Consider the following 19,742-nt stretch of genomic DNA (forward strand, 5'->3'; position numbering starts at 1 on the left):
CGATAACCGGTTTGGTACCAATTCGGAACCGTTTTGGAACAAAATTCAGCACAAGGCCACGAAATAAAAATTTTTCTCGGAAGAAACTTTTTCAGAACATAACCCAAAGTACACATATATATTTATAAAATATAGAAAGGCGTACTTTGGACTACTAAATATAAGAAAATGCAAAAAAATAAATATATAATCTCTATTTATCCATCATAGACATATAATACGCCAAACCGAGTTCACATGAAAGTTGATCTTAAATCGATCGGCGGGTCGGTAGTGCGAATCGGAAGTGCTATTAGTAGCCTTGGGGATAAAACATCTGATCTTCGGGCTGGCGGTAGTGCGCGCATATATGTGTGTGCGATGTACTTAATTCGCTTTAATTAACGAAGAGCGATCGATCACTTTTTCATGTATCGTCATCGGCCGCAGAAGACGAGTCCTGAGGATCTGCCTTGGTCGGGGTCTGATAAGATCGGCGCGTGACAACGTTAATTATAAATATAATAAGGCTCGTAAAATCGGTCACGCTTGTTATGCGCTGGTCGCGATATATCGTCGGTCCGGTTCCGAATTGTCGTAACCTTGATACACCGTATTATCATTCGCGCGATCGCAAATCGGCGTCGAGATCTCTCTCTCTCGGAGGAGGAGGTGTCCGAATCTCGTCGAAGGAAGAACAGCTAGTGCGCTAACCTAGAAGAAGATGCGGGCATCTTCCGCGAACGCGCTTCCGCTCCTGGGGATCCTTCATATGTTTTACTGGCTGCTCGATCTGGTCGCGGCTACCGGAGGGGCCCTCGATTCCACCCCGACCTTTCAGACCGCGAGTGCCACCGGCACTCCACATTCCAAGATAATCGCCTTCTCCGCGAGCCTCACCGATGGTCTGGCCCAGGCGGTGGCCCACGAGTCGTCCAGTGAGTCAGCTGTCACTTTTAACGTTTCACGTTTCTCGAGTCCATCTGTCACTTTTGACGTTTGACATTTCTCCCCGAAATATCTATCAGTTTTGACGTTTCTCCCCGAGTCAGCTGTCACTTTTGACATTTAATGTTTCTCTTCGAGTCAGCTGTCACTTTTAACGTTTCTCCTTTTGATGCGCTGTGTCTAAACTCAATTTGTTTCCAGCTATGGATACCTGCAACGACGACTTGGCTTGCATCACTATGGCTTCTCATGATCGACTGGGCTTAGAAGCTATTAAGTCTCTTCACAGTCAACTGGATGACGATGCCAATGGAAATGTTGATCTATCAGAATCGGACGATGTAAGGATATTTGTTGGTGATGGTTTAGAGCTCAGTATAGGAGTGAATAAACAATATAGTATTAGGCTGATTAAAAGTCTAGCATGATAAATAATGCACAGATTCTTGAATAAGTATGATTTATTAAGTTAAGTATGGTTTACGCAACTTCAGCAACTGTTAGAATCATATACATGTGTAAAATAAAGTGTGGATTATAAAATCGATACTCTACAGGAATTTTTCAGAAAAAAACGCACACTATACAATGTTGCACAATTGGTTATTGAATAGAACAATTTTTGGAACTTTAAAAATTTTCTATTTGATAGCCAATTGCATCGTATTGTGTCTATCTGTGTTTTTCTGCCAGAAAACTTCTTATGATTATTTACAAAAAAAAACCAATATTTTCAAGTACTTTGGATTAAGTATGTTCAAATCTTTTGAGTACTTATATATATAAATTTTACATTGTGTAAGTATTATAAATAGATTTTTCTATATTAAAGTTCGAGTTACTTGTGAAAAATTCACAATAAAAAATACAAGTATTACTTTGAATCCTGCAGGTACTCAAATACTAAAATTTGTAATCAAATATCATAAATAAATTTTTTTATCTTGGAATTTGAGTATTACTTGTAAAAGTTTAATTAATTACGATAGAAAGTACTTACAAGTACTATTTCGAACTTTGCAGTTACTCGAATACTAAAATTCAAATATAAATGCTCTAGATTCAAAATTCAAAATATACTAGATATAATATATGAAATATAATATTTCTTAAATATTATTCAAATCCTAGAAAATAAAACTTGATTATTGGATTTGACTTTTACATATATTGCACAAAAATTACATATATACAAGGTATTATAATGAATGTATTTTTAACTTTGACAGTTTTTAAGAGAAGAATTGCAGTACGAAGCTGGTTATGAACGAAGACAGAGAGCTTTTCATCATAATGATGATATGCATATCAGTGTACGAGAGCTCTGGGAAGCTTGGTTACGATCTGAAGTAATACTAAAATTTTTAGATAGTAATAAAGAGATACTTGTGATTTTACAGTACATGTAATTATTATATCTCACATATTGTCATGTTTCTGTATATTAGGTTCATAACTGGACAATAGAACAAACATCGGAATGGTTAACTTCCAATGTTGAGCTTCCTCAATATGTTCCTAGTTTCATACAGCATCGTGTGACTGGTGCTACGCTTCCTCGGTGAGTTTATTATTATGATGATTCTTCAAGAAGGAAAAATATATATATATATATATATAAATTTTTCATTATAATTTATTTCAGATTAGCTGTGAACAATATGCATTATCTTAATAATGTTCTGGGCATTAAAGATCCTATTCACAAACAAAAAATTGCCTTAAAAGCGATGGATGTTGTTTTGTTTGGTCCTCCTAAAGGTGATACTAAATATTCTGACATATAAATCTATAAAATATATTTATTTCAGAGAATTAATTATATACTTATTAATTACTAGATACAGGACATAGTGTCAAAGACTTAGTATTAGTTACATTGTTATTTGGAGCACTTATTGGATGCTGGTACGCATATCAACAAAAGAAAAATTCCCAAAAGCATCTTCATAGAATGATGAAAGACATGGAAAGCTTACACAAGGCAGAACTTGCCTTGGAAAATTTACAGGTAATTTTCCTGGAAAAGTTGATTGTCTAATACAATTACAAATAAATCACTTTAACTAAGAAATTGTATTAAATTATATTTTATAAATGATTGCAGAAAGAGCTAGAGAGAGCAAGAATGGAACAGGAAAGTGCGGCGACTGAAAAACAAAATTTGGAAAAACGTTTGCAAGATGAAAGTTTGGGATTACATACTTCATATTCGGATCTTGAAGTATCGCAACTAAAGGCGGAAATCGAAGTTAATGCAGTTTCTAATTTATTTTATATTTATTTTATATATACTGTAATATTATATATATATTTATATTATATTATATTATATATATATATATATATATATATATATATATATATATAATATTAAATATATATATTTATATTATATAATATTATACATATTATGAATATATTTAGTAACACAGTTCTAATCTCTTATCAATTTATATCAATCTATATATATATATATATATATATATCTTATAGATGCTGAAGCTGGAATTACAACGAGCAGAGGGTGAACTTGAAGATAGATGTTGGTCGCCACCAGCTGGACTGCAGCATTGGCTACAATTAACTCATGAAATTGAGAACAAAGCGTATACTAATAAGAAGATAGCAGCTGAAAAACAGCTTCAACAAGCACGAGAAGCGGTGAGAAAAATTTATTTAAATTATTCAATATATTATGCAATTCATACATTGTGACATCATCTTTTTTTATATATTTACATATTATTTCATCTTCTTTATAATTAATAGCTTGCCAGGAAAAATATTCTGTTGCTAAAAATAAAATTTATTTATTGTTTTGCAGTGTGAGAAATTACGAAAGAAACGTTCCAGTTTGGTGGGTGCCTTTGTTTCGACTCATGGAAAATCCATCGACGAAGTTGATAAGAGTATAGTTGAGGCAAGAACTGCCCTGAATGAAGTAACGAATGAATTGAAAGAGAGAGTACACCGTTGGAAACAAATTGAATTGCTTTGTGGTTTTAATATAATTAATAATAATGGATTAAGTTATTTAGAGACCGTTTTGTACAGAGGGACACCTAATGGTAGAGGTCTTGGATTAAGAGGTAATTTAATCTATTTTCATTTAATCTATATTCATTGATCATAGAATAGATTAAATCTATTTTAATTTATATAATAATTAAATATAATAATTATAATAATTATATAATATATTTATATATATTATATATTATAATTATATATAATTATATAATATATTAGACATAATATTTATATATTATATAATTTAGCTATTAACAATTATCATTCTATCTTTTAAATTGTATATTAATTAAAAATTAGAAAATTATATCTATACATATTTTCTTATTGATTTAATTACAAATGTTTAAATAATTTTATAATGTATTATAGGACGACTTAGTAGTCAGGATGATTTAGATGATGAGGCAAGTTCACTGTACACACCGTCATCGGTCAGCGCAGTCGCAGGTAAGCTGGATACGGACTCCAATGAGTACTTAGATTGACATATCGATGCTCATTTTATTGTTAAATACCACTGTGCCCTGTCTATATGTCGCGCGTATATACAACATCACACAGGAAAACTTTCTCATGATGATTTACTAACGAGTTTTAAAGCTCCTGAGTCCTCGCCGCGATTATGTTAGATTATGACGTCACTGACAAAAAAGTACACACTGAAAATTCTTCTTGAATGCCATTTTTAAATCAAAAGAATATTTTGAAATGGCATCTAAGAATTTTTAGCCTGCGTTTTCTCGCCTCTGCCGTCACAATTCCGACATGGTTTTTTCTCTCTTTTTTGATATTGATATTTTTGTGTTAATAACAGATATATAACATTAATAGGATTAAGTCACGTTGATATTAAAATTTCGTGTGCCTTGGATGTACATTTAACGTAAAGTGATCAACATGTGCGAATAAGGAATGTAAAAGGCATTTCATTACGCAAATGTTGTATGATATATAAAAAATTATATTTGAAAAAAACAATTATAATAAATTATGCTACTATTGTGCCAATATATACCATATCAATACAAAACTTAATAAAGCTTAATTTTTTGAAGAATATAATTAAAGAGTATAATTAAAGAATACTTATAATATTTATAAACAATACTACTTCCACTAGATGCGTAGTGTACAAAATGACAAATAAAAAATTGATTTTATACAAATACTCATTAATGCAATTAAATATGTTAAGAAGGAGAAAAAGATCAAAAAACAATATCATGATAGATAATTATAATAATATTCTGCAATGTAAATAAAATATAAAAATTATTAAATGTATGTATATAAAACTATTGTTAATATATATATATATATATATATATATATATATATATATTAGAGTAACAAATTATATTAAAAATCATCAAATTTTATTTACTTTTCCTATATATATATATATATATATATATATATATATATATATATATTATATTAAAAATCATCAAGTTTTATTTACTGTTCCTATATATATATATATATATAGGAACAGTAAATAAAACTTGATGATTTTTAATATAATTAGTTTTCATTAAGAATTGTAGAATGATATAGTGTGTTTTTGTGTTTTTATTATGAGCATATTTAATTATAATAAAAATTGTGCATACATTAAAAGAAATTTGTGCAATAATTTGTCTTATTACATAAAATATAAAAAAATTATGTGATTGATTTTTCTTTTAAATATTTAATTGCATTTCCGTTATTTGTTTGTAGTGTTAGATTTGACTGCAACATGTACATGACAATAGGAATAATTATTAATTATTGATTAAAATATTATATAATTACAAAATGCAGCAAGATACAAAAGTATATATATTAATGAATATGTTTTATATAAATGTATATATAAGCATGAATTCTGGAACAAAGAATATCATAAAATTAATTACATATGTTTATACATACACAGGGAATAAAGCATTATAATATTTTTGAGACGTGTACTATAACGTTTTAATAATATTAAATAATATTAAAAATATAGACTTATAAATATAAAAATACTATAAATATTAAAATATATATATATATAAAATTGTTTACGTAAATCTCGAATTTTGGATCAATTAATATATTTTATAGGCATTATATACATATATTGTTAGAGAATTGATTTTATTAGTAATAACTGAATTGTGAATATTTGGAGATAATTTTGTATGTCTCTTCATATATACATATATACATACACAACACACATACACATATATCTTGTTTTATTCCAGTGATAAAAAACATCTAATTGTAAAAAGGACGCATTATCAATTTAAAATTTAAATCGTTTTCCCAAAAGTGATTTTCTAAACTATGTTTTGCAATTTAACATATGTATATATGTATATATATGGATATGTTCGTGCGTGTGTGTATGTATGTGAAGGAATATTGGGAAATAGGTTCCATATACATATTGTGTACAGTACAATATGAATCCAATATGTGTATGTGTGTCTTTTGTTTTTATAATGATTACGTAACATGCTGGCGTTATTTTTCTGTATTAAGTAATCGCTATTATAATAAACTTAAGTAAGCTTAGCAAAAACTATGAGAGCTTGTTAATATGACCTCTATCAAGTGCTCCAACTTTTGTTGCATGTTTTACATTTTTTGAAACCTAGCTAGAAATTAAAATTGCTTGCATGTTATTAAACAAGAGTGTAATGTACTCTTATACATACCTACGTAGAAATTATTATTTAAAATCGAATATAATTCATGAAATTTTTTAAAGAGTGTTATTTTCAACTTTTACGATAATGAAGATTTTATTGTGCGGCTCTTTTATATGCAATTCAAAGAACTGACGTGATTTAATTAAAAAGTTAATATTTTTTATATAATTAATAATAATTATAAGCATCAGAGATAGAACATGTAGCTGAATAATGAAATGCATTTTGCTGGCGCAAATTTGTATGTCATATGTGTATTTTAATATTAGCTATGGAAAATGGTAAATGAAGGAAAACTTTCACGATGCGAGCGATATTATCTCGTTAGGGATGGGATCAAATTCAATATGTATTCAAAAATCCAAATCGAATTTAATAATCAAGTTACATTTTCCAAGATTTGAATACTCGTAAGATATTTCTTGTAATATTTATATATTATATAATATTTTATACTTTATGTATTGTACTTGCGAGTCTAGAACAGTTATATTCGAATTTTAGTATTTGGATACCTGTAAAGTTCGAACTAGTACTTATAAGTACTTTCTATCGTAAAAAATTTAAGAACTTTTGCAAGTAGTACTTGAACTCTAAGATTTAAAAAATCTATTTTGATACTTGAATTCGAATTTTAGTATTTAAGTTTACATATATGCAAGTTCGAAGTGGTACTTACAAGTATTTTTTATCGTAAATAATTGAAGTACTTTGTACAAGTAGTACTCGAAACTCCAAAATAAAAAATCTATACTTGAATTCGAATTTTAATACCTGTATGTATTTGAATACTTGTAAAGTTATAAATAGTACTTTAAAGTATTTTCTATTGTAAAAATTTAAGTATTTTTACAAGTATTTGAATTCCAAAAAAAATTTATTTATGATACATAAAATTTCTTATAATAAATTTAAATACTTACAATAAATTAAAGTACTCATAACAGATTCAAGTACTCATAAAAGTACTCATAATAGATTCAAGTACAAAAGTGCTCGTGATAGATTCAAGTACTCACAAAAGTGCTCATGATAGGTTCAAGTACTCACAAAAGTACTCATGGTGATTCAAATACTCATAAAATGTTCAAGCATGCTTAATTCAAGTTTGAATGTACTTGTTTTATTATTTGAATACTTATGGAGAGAGAGTTTGAACTAAGTTCAAATTACTTAAACTTTTTTCTTCTCTTTGTAAATAATTATATAAAGTTGCAAATTTGAACCTACTTCTAAAATACTTAATCCCATCGCTATATATCGCTGCATCTTCCGCTATGGGTCAAAGCGAGAACCAAAATGAAGACTTTTCCGCTAAATACGATCTAAACTTTGCTTCTCTCCTCTTATCAGTTAACTATCAGTAGCGCAGTAGATTAGTAGCGGATAAAGGAATTGCAATTGAACTCTGGAACATTACTTGACCATATTCGTAGGTATTTTGGAGAACTCTGCGTGGAAGGAGTCATCGGTACCACCCGCTGGTCGATTTGGCAGCGAGCTCTCGGACTCGTCGAGCAGCGAAACCGAGAAGGAACCTTCAGCCGGGGTAGTCCACTTCGTGGTGGGTGACGGACCCGAAGAGCCAGCCGTAGGGAAGGTCGTTGGCGCCTCCTCGCCCAAAGAGAAATCCAGTATCACGCGGTCCTACAGCCAGGATACGAACGTGCTGAACGAGGAGAGGGCTTCCTCGATCCTTCCGCCAAAGACGTCGTACTCGGAAAATTCCCTGGACGTCTCGGACAGGTCCTACCGTCCTACGTCGATGAGCGTGAAGAAGCCCCTTCGCGAGTTACCTACGGTGATGTCGGTCGACGACGAGACGCTCTCGACCGACTCTAATTCAACAGCCGACAACGACGAGCTTAAACGGAGACGCAGGAAGCTACACTTTCCGGCCTTCAGGAAGAACAAGGCTAAAGTTACGTGATGTCCGCTAGTCACATAATATATATATATATATATATATATATATATATATATATATATCGAGTTTGTTACTTAATTGCTACAGTTAGTTATATAATCCTAAGACGCGTGCACTTAAGAATTATTTTATCAGTAATTATTAATTAATTAATTATTAGCAACTATTCGCGTGACAACACATACACTCTTCTCTCTTTCTTTCGCTCTCTCTTTCTCTCTCTCTCTCTCTCTCTCTCTATATATATATATATATCTTTCCTTGTTCCTTCGGTAGACCTAAGTCAAGAATATAGACAAATATAAAACCACGGTTCTCGGTGGGCAAAGAATATAGACGATCTATATTCTTTGCTATTATGTTACAGCTGTTAGCAGTGGAGTATCATTTGTATTATCTTTGATATTGACAGTACTATTATTCTCTGGAATGCAAATGGCTGGGGTACTTACTATATACGCAAGTACCCCAGCATGTGTGATCCCGGGGTACCGAGAACCGTGCTTCTATACTCGTTTATATTCTTTGCCCAAGTAGCAAACTGACGTCATTAAACGTCAAAATGATATCATTTTAACGTTCTCATTATTAAATTGAATTTAATAATCAAGTTAGATTTTCTAAGATTGGAATAGTACTTGTAAGATATTTCTTATTATAATATTTATATATTATATAATATTTTATACTTTATGTATTGTACTTGCGAATCTAGAACAATTATATTCGAATTTTAATATTTGGATACCTGTAAAGTTCGAACTAGTACTTATAAGTACTTTCTATTGTAAAAAATTTAAGAACTTTTACAAGTAGTACTTGAACTCCAAGATTTAAAAAATCTATTTTGATACTTGAATTCGAATGTTAGTATTTGAGTTTACATGCAAGTTTGAAATGGTACTTATAAGTATTTTTTATCGTAAATAATTGAAGTACTACTTGTACAAGTAGTACTCGAACTCCAAGATAAAAAATATGTACTTGAATTCGAATTTTAGTACCTGTATTTGGGTATTGTAAAGTACATTTATAATAATGACATCAAAATGTAAAGTGCATTTATAATGATAACGTCAAAATGATGTCATTTTGATGTCTAATGATGTCATTTGACGTCAAAATGACGTATGCTTGTTATCTGGGGATTCGCGAAAACGTAATAATTATTTAGGATGTTTGTTGTTGCTGGTGTTCCTTCTACTTTGCCAAATTTTCACGTGCGTTAAATGATGAAACAAAGAAAATAATAAGAGTCAGCGAGAATCACACATCCTTAGATATAAATAAAAACTTTTTAGAGAATTGTCACAATATTTGAGAAAGGAAAGTTCTTATACGACAATATATATATTTTCGGTATGATACTTTTTAAGAAAAAAAGCTAAAAAGCGTGTTTTCCGAGAGCCGCGGATTTTTACAAGTAAGATTTTTTTACGATGACGTTAGTAATAATAATAATAATTATAATTATAATAATAATTATCGTTAGCGTAACATTTTTTATCGCGATATAATTCCGTAGTTTTTAATCTAGTAGTGATCTAGCGTGCATACTGGGATGAGGGATAAAATTAACTAACTTGAAGGATCAATCTTCCTCGTTTATACGTTACACTTATACGCTTTTACGAATAATGGAACAAGTTGAAGTTGTTAAAGTTGTTATCGTTGATACTTTTTCTGAATAACATTATTACCTGTAACTTACTTATCGGTGAAAACGAATACGAAACGAATTTTATACCTTTGTATACAATGTGTATAAGTAAGATTGTAAAGTATTATGCGAAAAATCTTTTAACCGCGAGGCGCTTAAAATAATCAAATATTTTCACTCAAATCAAATCACGTCCATGGGATAGGAATATTTAAATTATATAAATACAGAAAGTGTGTAAGATAATAAAAAAAAATAAGCCGTACACACAGAGATCGTTGTCAAGTCTTGTAGAATTTCGAACAAATTCGTGTCTCAGGGTGAAGAATCTCGAAAAACCCTCATTTTTCTATATTTTATGTTTTTGCTACAAAGGACCCTGCACAATCTTTATGGAAATTTAATTTCGGTGGAATTTGCCGCTTTTTTCATATGTTGTAATTTAAGACTTGCTGAACAAAAGATATAATAGTCTCTAAGAGCTAAATAATGAGCAATTACTAAGTTACAGCCAGTCAAATTATTTATTATTTAGCTTTGAACCTATTATATTTTTTGTTTAGCAAATCATAAGCTATAACATGTGAGAAAACTAGCTGATTTTATCGAGATTCAATTTTATCCTACATAAAATGGAATTTTGGTAAGATTCAATGAACAAAGAGTGTAATAGGTTTAAAGCTAAATAATAGATAATTACTAATTTATAGCTAGTCAAACACGCGAAAAATTTGGGCTCTGCGAATTGTTTGACTGGCTGTAACTCAGTAACTGTTATTTTTGAATTATTATTTTTAGTTTTGAAGCTATTACATTTTTTATTCAGCAGGTCACAAGCTAAAATATATGAAAAAACTAGCCAATTCCACCGAAATCCAGTTTCTATAAGAATTATCCTTTTTCGTACGTAATAACAACGTATAACACCGTCGTTAATTAATTCACCCTTGTATGCACTCGGCTCAAAAAATCAACGATTTAGAGGATGGCTTATGATTACAGCAAAGCTGAAACTCCGTTTTAGTTTAATTTGTTAAAAGATTGTCATCGTTTATATTCCATACTTGTGTAATACAACTATGTAACAATTTCCCCCGCTATTATCCGTTTGCAAACAGTGTTGTATAAATAGTATGTTAGTTTATTTTGATTATAATTTGTGTTAAACTTGATTATTCTTTTACGGTATGCTCAAGTATGAATTATAGAACGCACGATTTCTGTATATATACATATATACATATATATATATATATATATATATATATATATATATATATATCCACCTTTATAGTACGAAATTGTTTCGCGACTATCTATAATTTTGTGACAAAACACACTGACATATTTAGATCTTGTAATGCAATTAAAATTTGCGCACCGCTTTGAAGAATGTTTGTATTTAATTTATCATCTTGTGTGTAAAATTTATGGGATTAAGTAACTTACAAGGATTAAATTTGAATTTGTTTGCATGGTTTCGAACTCTCTATAATTACTTTTAAAAAAATATTTTGAAGTAAGAGATAGGCTCGAGCCTTTTTATTTTTGATTCCACATTTTTAAGTATATAATAATAAATTTGATCCCATGCTTAAAATAAAATTACAAGGTTTATATTTTTCGCGCATTCCAAGCGCAATAATATCTATTTTTTAATTAAAAAATAGGTATTGTGCTTATGTATAGTTATACATATTTATTGTGCTACTATATTTAGTTTCTATGCTTTCAATTGACATAACAAGATCATATAATATACACTTTACACACTTTAATGATTAATAATTCCTTCGAAAGTTATGCTTGTACTTTGACTCACGCACTTGATTAAAAATTATTGTAATAAATAACTGATTACAATTACAACACATAATCACAATCTGAGATAATTTTCTCTTAGAATTTGCCCTGAAAATTGTGGTAATCGTAGGATAATATTGTATGGAAAAAATTTTATTAGAATTCCTCTAATTAATATTTATCACATTCAAAATAATATCTATCACAATAAAATATGAAATATGTGTGATTAATTTTACTAAACTGTATAGTAAAATTAATCAAACATATTTTTATATTTTCTTGTGATACATATTATTATTTTTAATATGATAAATAGTAGAGAAATTCTAATAAAATTCTTTCCACATCATAATGTCCTACGATTACCATAATTTTCTAGGTAAATTCTAAGAGAAAATTCTCTTAGATTGTGATTATGATTGTCGTGTCCTTGCCGTGTAAACTATTGCCGTCCGCATCGAGTAACGTGTGCTGTGCGCGCCGCGCGTTTTTACAAGTAATTTTTAATAATTAATCAAAACACTGAGAGAATTTTCTCTTAGAATTTACCCTAAAAGTTATGGTAATTGTAAGAGAATATGGTATGGAAAGAATTTTATTAGAATTTCTCTGATTAATAATTATCACATTCAAAATAATAATATTTATCACAATAAAATATAAAATATATTTCATTAATTTTACTTTACGGTTTAGTAAAATTAATAAAACATGTTTCATATTATATTGTGATAGATATTATTATTTTGAATGTAATAAATATTAATTAGAGGAATTCTAATAAAATTTTTTCCATACAATATTATTCTACGATTACCACAATTTTCAGGGCAAATTCTAAGAGAAAATTCTCTCAGATTGTGATTATGTGTTGTAATTTGTAATCAGTTATTTATTACAATAATTTTTAATCAAGTGCGTGAGTCAAAGTGTTAATAGAATTTATTACCACAAAATGATTTCATTATGCAGTGTGTCACAGTGTGTCAATATCGGATTGTATCCAGTCAGGCAACAATTATTCGTCAAAGGACATCAAACATCTCTACAAGGTAAGAATCAGTGAGAGAGAGAGAGAGAGAGAGAGTGTGTGTGTGTGTATACGCGTACACACACATGCACACACACACACACACACACAAAACGCCGCATGTAACAAACAGCTGATCGCTTCGAGCGCCCACGTAATCGCCCGCGTCGGATAATGTGGTGCGCCGCTCCTGATTACCGCCCGTACTCGTGCTGTAATTCGCTAACTATTTCTTTTTATATTTCAAAAACTAAGCTTCGGATAAAATTTTGGCAAAGGAAAAATCGTCTTAGAATTGAGTCAGGAATACGACATTTTAAGGACAAACGGTTGTTTTGAATCACCCTGTATATGAAACACGCACAATTGTCGGCTTTATATGATATCACGAAGAAATATAATATCGTAAAGATACATCCGAGAGACTAAAATGTGTCAGCTTTGTCACAGAATCTGATTTCGTTATTTAAAAAAATGGTCGCTAGCTTTTCACAAAATATGTGTATTCTTCCTTAGTGGACCTGGAAGCAATGAACTTGATATTTACAAAAGGACAGTTATTTAAGGCTATGTACCTTATTGCTATATATGTTACTTTTAAAAGAAATGATAGAGATCTGATTTATCTATATATATATATATATATATATATATATATATATATATGTATGTATGTATGTATGTGTGTGTATATATATATATATATATATATATATATATATATATTATAAGCAATGTAAGAGATATTATATTTAATTAGATAATATGAATTAGATATAAAGAATTTAGTCTGCGCCGTATTAAATCCTTGTTGAGTATCTATTTTAGCTAGAGAAATATATAAAGAGCCCCCCCATTTGATTGTATATACATCCGTATTTAAATTATTATATAATTTTAATGCAATATGACAATGTCGCTTGCGAACGCGACGCGTCTTCCCTGTAATATGAAAAAGTGACATTTTACAAAAATAAATGAAGTTTAAACAAGAAAAAAATGCTAAAACGATAAATAACGACCGAATATGCGGTCGTTAAACGGGGCAGCTATTATATGTAATTTTCATAATTCCGATCGGAATATCACGTTTTCGATCGGCGAGTTTCCGATCACAATTTCGTTTGCATCTTTCAGTTATTATGAATCTCGTCGAAATCAGAACGGAATCGAGTTTTCTTTATAATTGCAATACAGAAAATAATTAAGCAACTTCTCATATATGTATACCATATAGCATTTTCTTATATGTTAGATATCCAATTTTAATCAATCACCCCCAAAAACTTCACTGTTATTTTTGATTGTACAACAAAATTTTCAAACAAAAGTTGTTTGATTTGAAGAGAAAGAAAAGATGGCTCTACTAATTTCTATGTTTATTCTCAAGGTCATTTAAAGATTATTTGTTTTTTTATACATATTAAATTTATTTCAAAATTTTTAATTTTCACAGATTAAATAATTTTATTTAGTCGCAGATCTTTTTAATTCTTAGCTTAAAATATCTTTTCGACTAAATAATATAATATACTTATATTATCAACCGATCAGTTTCACAAAGATTTTATTTTTACACTTTTATTTAATTAACACATCACATATACTATAATTATCAATTACTTTTAACAAACCACTTGATAAAATTCACAATGTGACTATAATAATTTCTTTTTTATATTAATCGAATTTGTATATACTGTACGAGTATATACAGAATGTCCCAAAATCAACGGATAGCAAAAATTTTTTGTTCAAGTTGAAGATTTTTTGCTTAGCGAAAATATCGAAGCAATAATTTCCGAATTATAAGTAATTTAAAAAAACTGTTTTTTGCAAACTAAACTTCGTGAAGTTAAAAGTTAACAAAATTATATTCTTTAATTAATTTTAGATAAAATTTACTAAAATAGAATATTAATTTAAAACTTATTATATAGTTATATATAATATATATATATATATATATATATATATATATATATATATATATATATATAGCCAGTTTGGTATTAATGAAAATAAATAATTTTTTATCATCACTGGCAATTAAAAACTTTTTTATTTTATATTTTAATTTTTCTTAAGCAAAAATGTTGAAGAAAGCCATCATTTTTTATAATTAAAAAAAATATTTTTATATAACTATTTTATTATATATATGTGTATATAATATATATATATATACACATATATATAATAATATTATATATATATATATATATATATATATATATATATATATACATATATATAATAAAATAGTTATATAAAAATATTTTTTTTTAATTATAAAAAATGATGGCTTTCTTCAACATTTTTGCTTAAGAAAAATTAAAATATAAAATAAAAAAGTTTTTAATTGCCAGTGATGATAAAAAATTATTTATTTTCATTAATATCAAACTGGCTATGAGGGTCGAAAAGCTAGTTTTTCAACATAATCTCCTTTCAACTCAATACATTTAGATCAACGATATTCTAATTTTTTTAAACCATCTATAAAATATGATTTCTCTAGAGTCTCAAAATAAGCGTTTGTCTCAGTAATGACCATCGTATTTGATGTAAATTTTTTTCCAGCGAGCCATTTTTTCATATTCGGAAATAAGAAAAAGTCACTGGGGGCTAAATGCGGTGAATACGATGCGTGGGTCACCAATTCGAAACGCAATTCATGAAGCTTTGCAACTGCAATTGAAGATGTGTGAGCGGGTTGCCGGGGCGGAGTCGTCACTCCCCTGGAGCGAAGTCGTCACTTCATTCTTAAACTGAATTTTAAATAAAAATACGTAATTTCGATTATGAAAAACAATAAAATATATTTTATTAATTATTTTTTAATAGAAAAATTTAAATATTTATTAACATTTATTACTTAACCAAAAATGAATGATCAAATCGACATCGAATCAACATCGATTCGACGGCGATTTACCCGATCGACGTCGATTCAACGACGAATTGACGTTGATTCAATATCATTTCTGGTTGGATAACATTTATTTATTTTAACATTTATTAAATTTAAATATTTCTTTATTTATATTTATTTTAACATTTATTTTTAAGTGTGCCACTTATTATTATCTTCAGCCAGTTTTTAACGTAGTTCTCGGGATTCCATATTATTTTGCGGCTGTTTAAATTTAAATTTTATCATACAAATTTATTGAAATTTCGACCTAACTGGCCAGTACAATTTAATTTGAAACACTACGTTTTGACCCTTAGGTACGGGTCCTTTTCAAGTGTAACTGCACAATAAAATATACAATGATTAAGATATGAAACAATAAATTACAAAGTTGTTAACAAAGAAAATTAAAAATAATTACATTATTGTATATTATTTTTAATTTTCTTTGTTAACAACTTTGTAATTTATTGTTTCATATCTTAATCATTGTATATTTTATTGTGTAGTTACACTTGAAAAGGACCCGTACCTAAGGGTCGAAACGTAGTGTTTCAAATTAAATTGTACTGGCCAGTTAGGTCGAAATTTCAATAAATTTGTATGGTTTACTCTTCACTGGCGACTTCATTAATTTTATCGTGATTTAAATTTTATCTTTTTTATCGCAAGAACTGCCTTCCTCAGTTGCTCCTTGTCGACAGGAATCGTTTTGCGATAATACGTGCGTACCTTTTTTTTGCAATTGAAAAAAATAATGACATTTGCAACGGAAAGTCATCCGGGTGAAGTCGTTGCTGTGACTTGGTGACGACTTCACTCTGGTGACTTGGTGACAACTTCACCCCAGACACTCATTTCAAGTTTAGTCGCATAAAATATTAGAAATAAACAAAAATAAAAAAACTGCACTGGATTTCTGTTCAACAAACATTGCTCTTTAAAATCACTTACCTATAGATTTAAAAAAAAAAATTTTTTTAATATTAAAAATTTTTGATGCGCAAAAAATTTTACTTTTGACTACTAAAAATACGTTTGTTGTAATCAAAATTACAATTTGACATATAACTTCACTAAATTCTGTTGGTCACGTGGACATCATAAATAGGGTTTATTTTATATAATATTATAATGACGACTTCGCCCCGATCTCTTCTATATATATATATACATATATATCGGCCAATAGAGCCAAACGCAATGTCATTGCGAAAATTAAGAACTTAGGAATTCTTGACTTTTGGACCAATATTTTTCTTGTCTATTTCTTTACAGGGGGGTTAAAAGAGGAACAGGGAGAATTTTGAGATCTCAACCATGATACAAGTTCCTATAAGTTCTTAATTTTCGCAATAACATCGCGTTTGGTTCTGTTGCCCGATATGGATAAAGTTCCGAATAGGTGAACCCTCCGATTTTTTTGAAGCTACACTATTTTTTGTATTTTTGAATGCTGATTACGATGAAATATGATAATGAAAATTTGCGATAAGGTCATTTTCAAAGTCAAAACTCAAAAAAACTGAAAAAATATAACTTTTTAGACCTTATTTCGATAAATATTGATGTAACAAAAAAATGTTTCCAATAAAAGTTGTAGTTCTTATAAAAATACATTATTTATGTTTTATACATTTTTTGCGTAAAACTTATAGTTTTCGAGAAAATCGATGTTAAAGACTAAAAACAGCCATGGTTCCGAAAACAACATATCTCAGTTGCAAACCCATGTGGAACCTTGCTTCGCGTGGTAAGTTGCAAACCCATGTGGAACCTCGTTTCGCGTGGAAAAGTGTATGCGTGGAAACAGTGGGTTCCGCCCCCTGCGAGGGCTCCACTACCGAAAAACTAGAAAAATAGGTGTACGTGGAACCTCGTTCTATGTGGAAAGTTGTAAACCCATGTGGAATCGTATATGTACTGCAAAGTACATGCTTAGAAAGGAGAACAGATATAAGATTTAGATTCCATCGTTTTTGTTGAAAACTCACTTGTATACGGTAAAAAGTAATAGGACATAAATGTTTTTCTCTGTAAAATCTGAAACTTTTGTCTAAAATATTTATCATGAGTTTTCGTATTTATTGAGATAATGGGTTATGGGTTTTTCATAATTTTCACAATGAAAATGAGAGATGCGCCAATTTTCGCTATGATATTCGTAATTAGCGCATCAAAATACGTGAGAATACTGAATTTCAAAAAAATCAGAGGATGAGCACTTTTCGGAACTTCACCCGCCGTTTTTGGTCTTTAATATCGATTTTTTCGAAAACTATCAGTTTTACGCAAAAAATGTATAGAAGATAAATGGTGTATTTTTATAAGAACTGCAACGGGGGTGAAATGGTAAACCAGTAGGTTAAGTCGTAAGACAGTATGCCTAAGATCCCAGGTTTGAATCCAATTCGGGCCATTCACCCTACATGCCTGCATGGTTCGGCTGGAAGGAGAAGGAGAAAAAATGGATTAGGAAGGAGAGGAATTGGAGACAAGAGTACTTGTTACGGTTCTTTGGGTGAGTTTGCTCACGAAGTAAAAATCACAAAAGTGATAGATTTACTAGGTTGTCTACGTTTCTATTGGTCAAAATCTAGTGAATCTCTCATTTTTGTGATTTTTATCTCGTGAGCAAACTCACCCAAATAACCATAATAGGTACCAAGGAGTAAGGAAATGGAATGAAGGAGGAAAGGGGAGAGTAGGTGCGAATGGAATAAAAGGGATCATAGAAGTTTGGGAACGCTCCTATCAGAAAAAAGCGCCAGGAAGAAGGGATATGGATTGTAATGAGTAGTCAGAGGAGGATTGTAAAGGTTCGGGAACGCTCCTATCAGAAAAAAGCGCCACATATGTAACATATTGTATCATACTGTAACGGGAGAAGGAGGATGTTAAGGGGTTTGGCGGTCCCCTTGAAAACCGCAACTTACAAGGAGTCCGGAATAAACTTGAATTGAATTGAATAAGAACTGCAACTTTTATTTGAAACATTTTTTTGTTACATTAATATTTATTGAATTAAGGTCTAAAAAGTTATATTTTTTCAGTTTTTTTGAGTTTTGACTTTGAAAATGACCTTGTCGCAAATTTTCATTATTATATTCGTAATCAGCATTCAAAAATATAAAAAATAGTGTAGTTTCAAAAAAATCGGAGAATTCACCTATTCGGAACTCCACCCTCTGATTCTAACATTCTATTTAATGCTCGTTATACTGGCCTCTTTTACTATATTGATTCTATTATTCGTAATAAGATCTTTTGAAAAATATTACGCTCTTATTCTTAAAGTAATTAATTTTTTATTAATCTTTTTATTATAAAAAAATTATTCCATTTTTCATAAATCCATTTTTCAATAAATATTGTATAAATTCATAAATTATTTTGCAAATGAATCGGAAACTTTATTGCGATTCAAACGAATGATAATATTATGAGGGTGTCTTACAGATAAAATCTTGATACTTATCGTCAATGAATAATGTACTAAACAAAAATAGATTGATAATGTATGTCTATTATAATAAGATCACATATGTTGAAAAATATTACTTGTTCAATTCAATAATAAATTTCCCAATTATTTGCAAAAGAAATTATAAATTTATACAATATTTATTTATAAAAAATGGAATAATTTTTTTATAATAAAAAGATTAATAAAAAATTAATTACTTTAAGAATATGAATTATACACCAATTAATTTGTCTTCCCTTGTAGAAATTTATCACTAGTAACGCCA

At 29.3% G+C, this 19,742-nt stretch overlaps 1 protein-coding gene across 2 annotated transcripts; it reads left to right on the plus strand.

Annotated features, from left to right (window-relative positions):
- Positions 1–192: 192 nt before the first annotated feature.
- Stim (stromal interaction molecule) lies at positions 193–11,409 on the plus strand. Of its 2 annotated transcripts, none has more exons than XM_029307860.2 (11): positions 193–917; positions 1,129–1,268; positions 2,157–2,276; positions 2,376–2,488; positions 2,573–2,688; positions 2,775–2,938; positions 3,035–3,178; positions 3,424–3,591; positions 3,755–4,019; positions 4,333–4,410; positions 8,087–11,409. In XM_029307860.2, the coding sequence occupies exons 1-11, from the start codon at positions 704–706 to the stop codon at positions 8,578–8,580; spliced, it is 2,016 nt and encodes a 671-aa protein (XP_029163693.1). In that variant the 5' UTR covers positions 193–703; the 3' UTR covers positions 8,581–11,409. The 2 variants fall into 2 exon arrangements, with proteins under 2 accessions (XP_029163693.1, XP_029163692.1); XM_029307859.2 differs by having other exon boundaries at positions 195–917; positions 2,769–2,938.
- The last annotated feature ends 8,333 nt before the right edge of the window (positions 11,410–19,742 follow it).

This window comes from Nylanderia fulva, unplaced genomic scaffold, assembly GCF_048542155.1.
Source record: "Nylanderia fulva isolate GAGA-0341 unplaced genomic scaffold, ASM4854215v1 Scaffold105, whole genome shotgun sequence".
NCBI classification, from domain to species: Eukaryota; Metazoa; Arthropoda; class Insecta; order Hymenoptera; family Formicidae; genus Nylanderia; species Nylanderia fulva.

Excerpts from the sequence above, each read along its gene's own strand:
- Stim (XM_029307859.2), top strand. The coding sequence starts at position 704 with ATGCGGGCATCTTCCGCGAACGCGCTTCCGCTCCTGGGGATCCTTCAT. Across the intron at positions 1,269-2,156 it reads ATCTATCAGAATCGGACGAT|TTTTTAAGAGAAGAATTGCA; the intron begins GTAAGGATATTT and ends TAACTTTGACAG. Across the intron at positions 3,592-3,754 it reads TTCAACAAGCACGAGAAGCG|TGTGAGAAATTACGAAAGAA; the intron begins GTGAGAAAAATT and ends ATTGTTTTGCAG.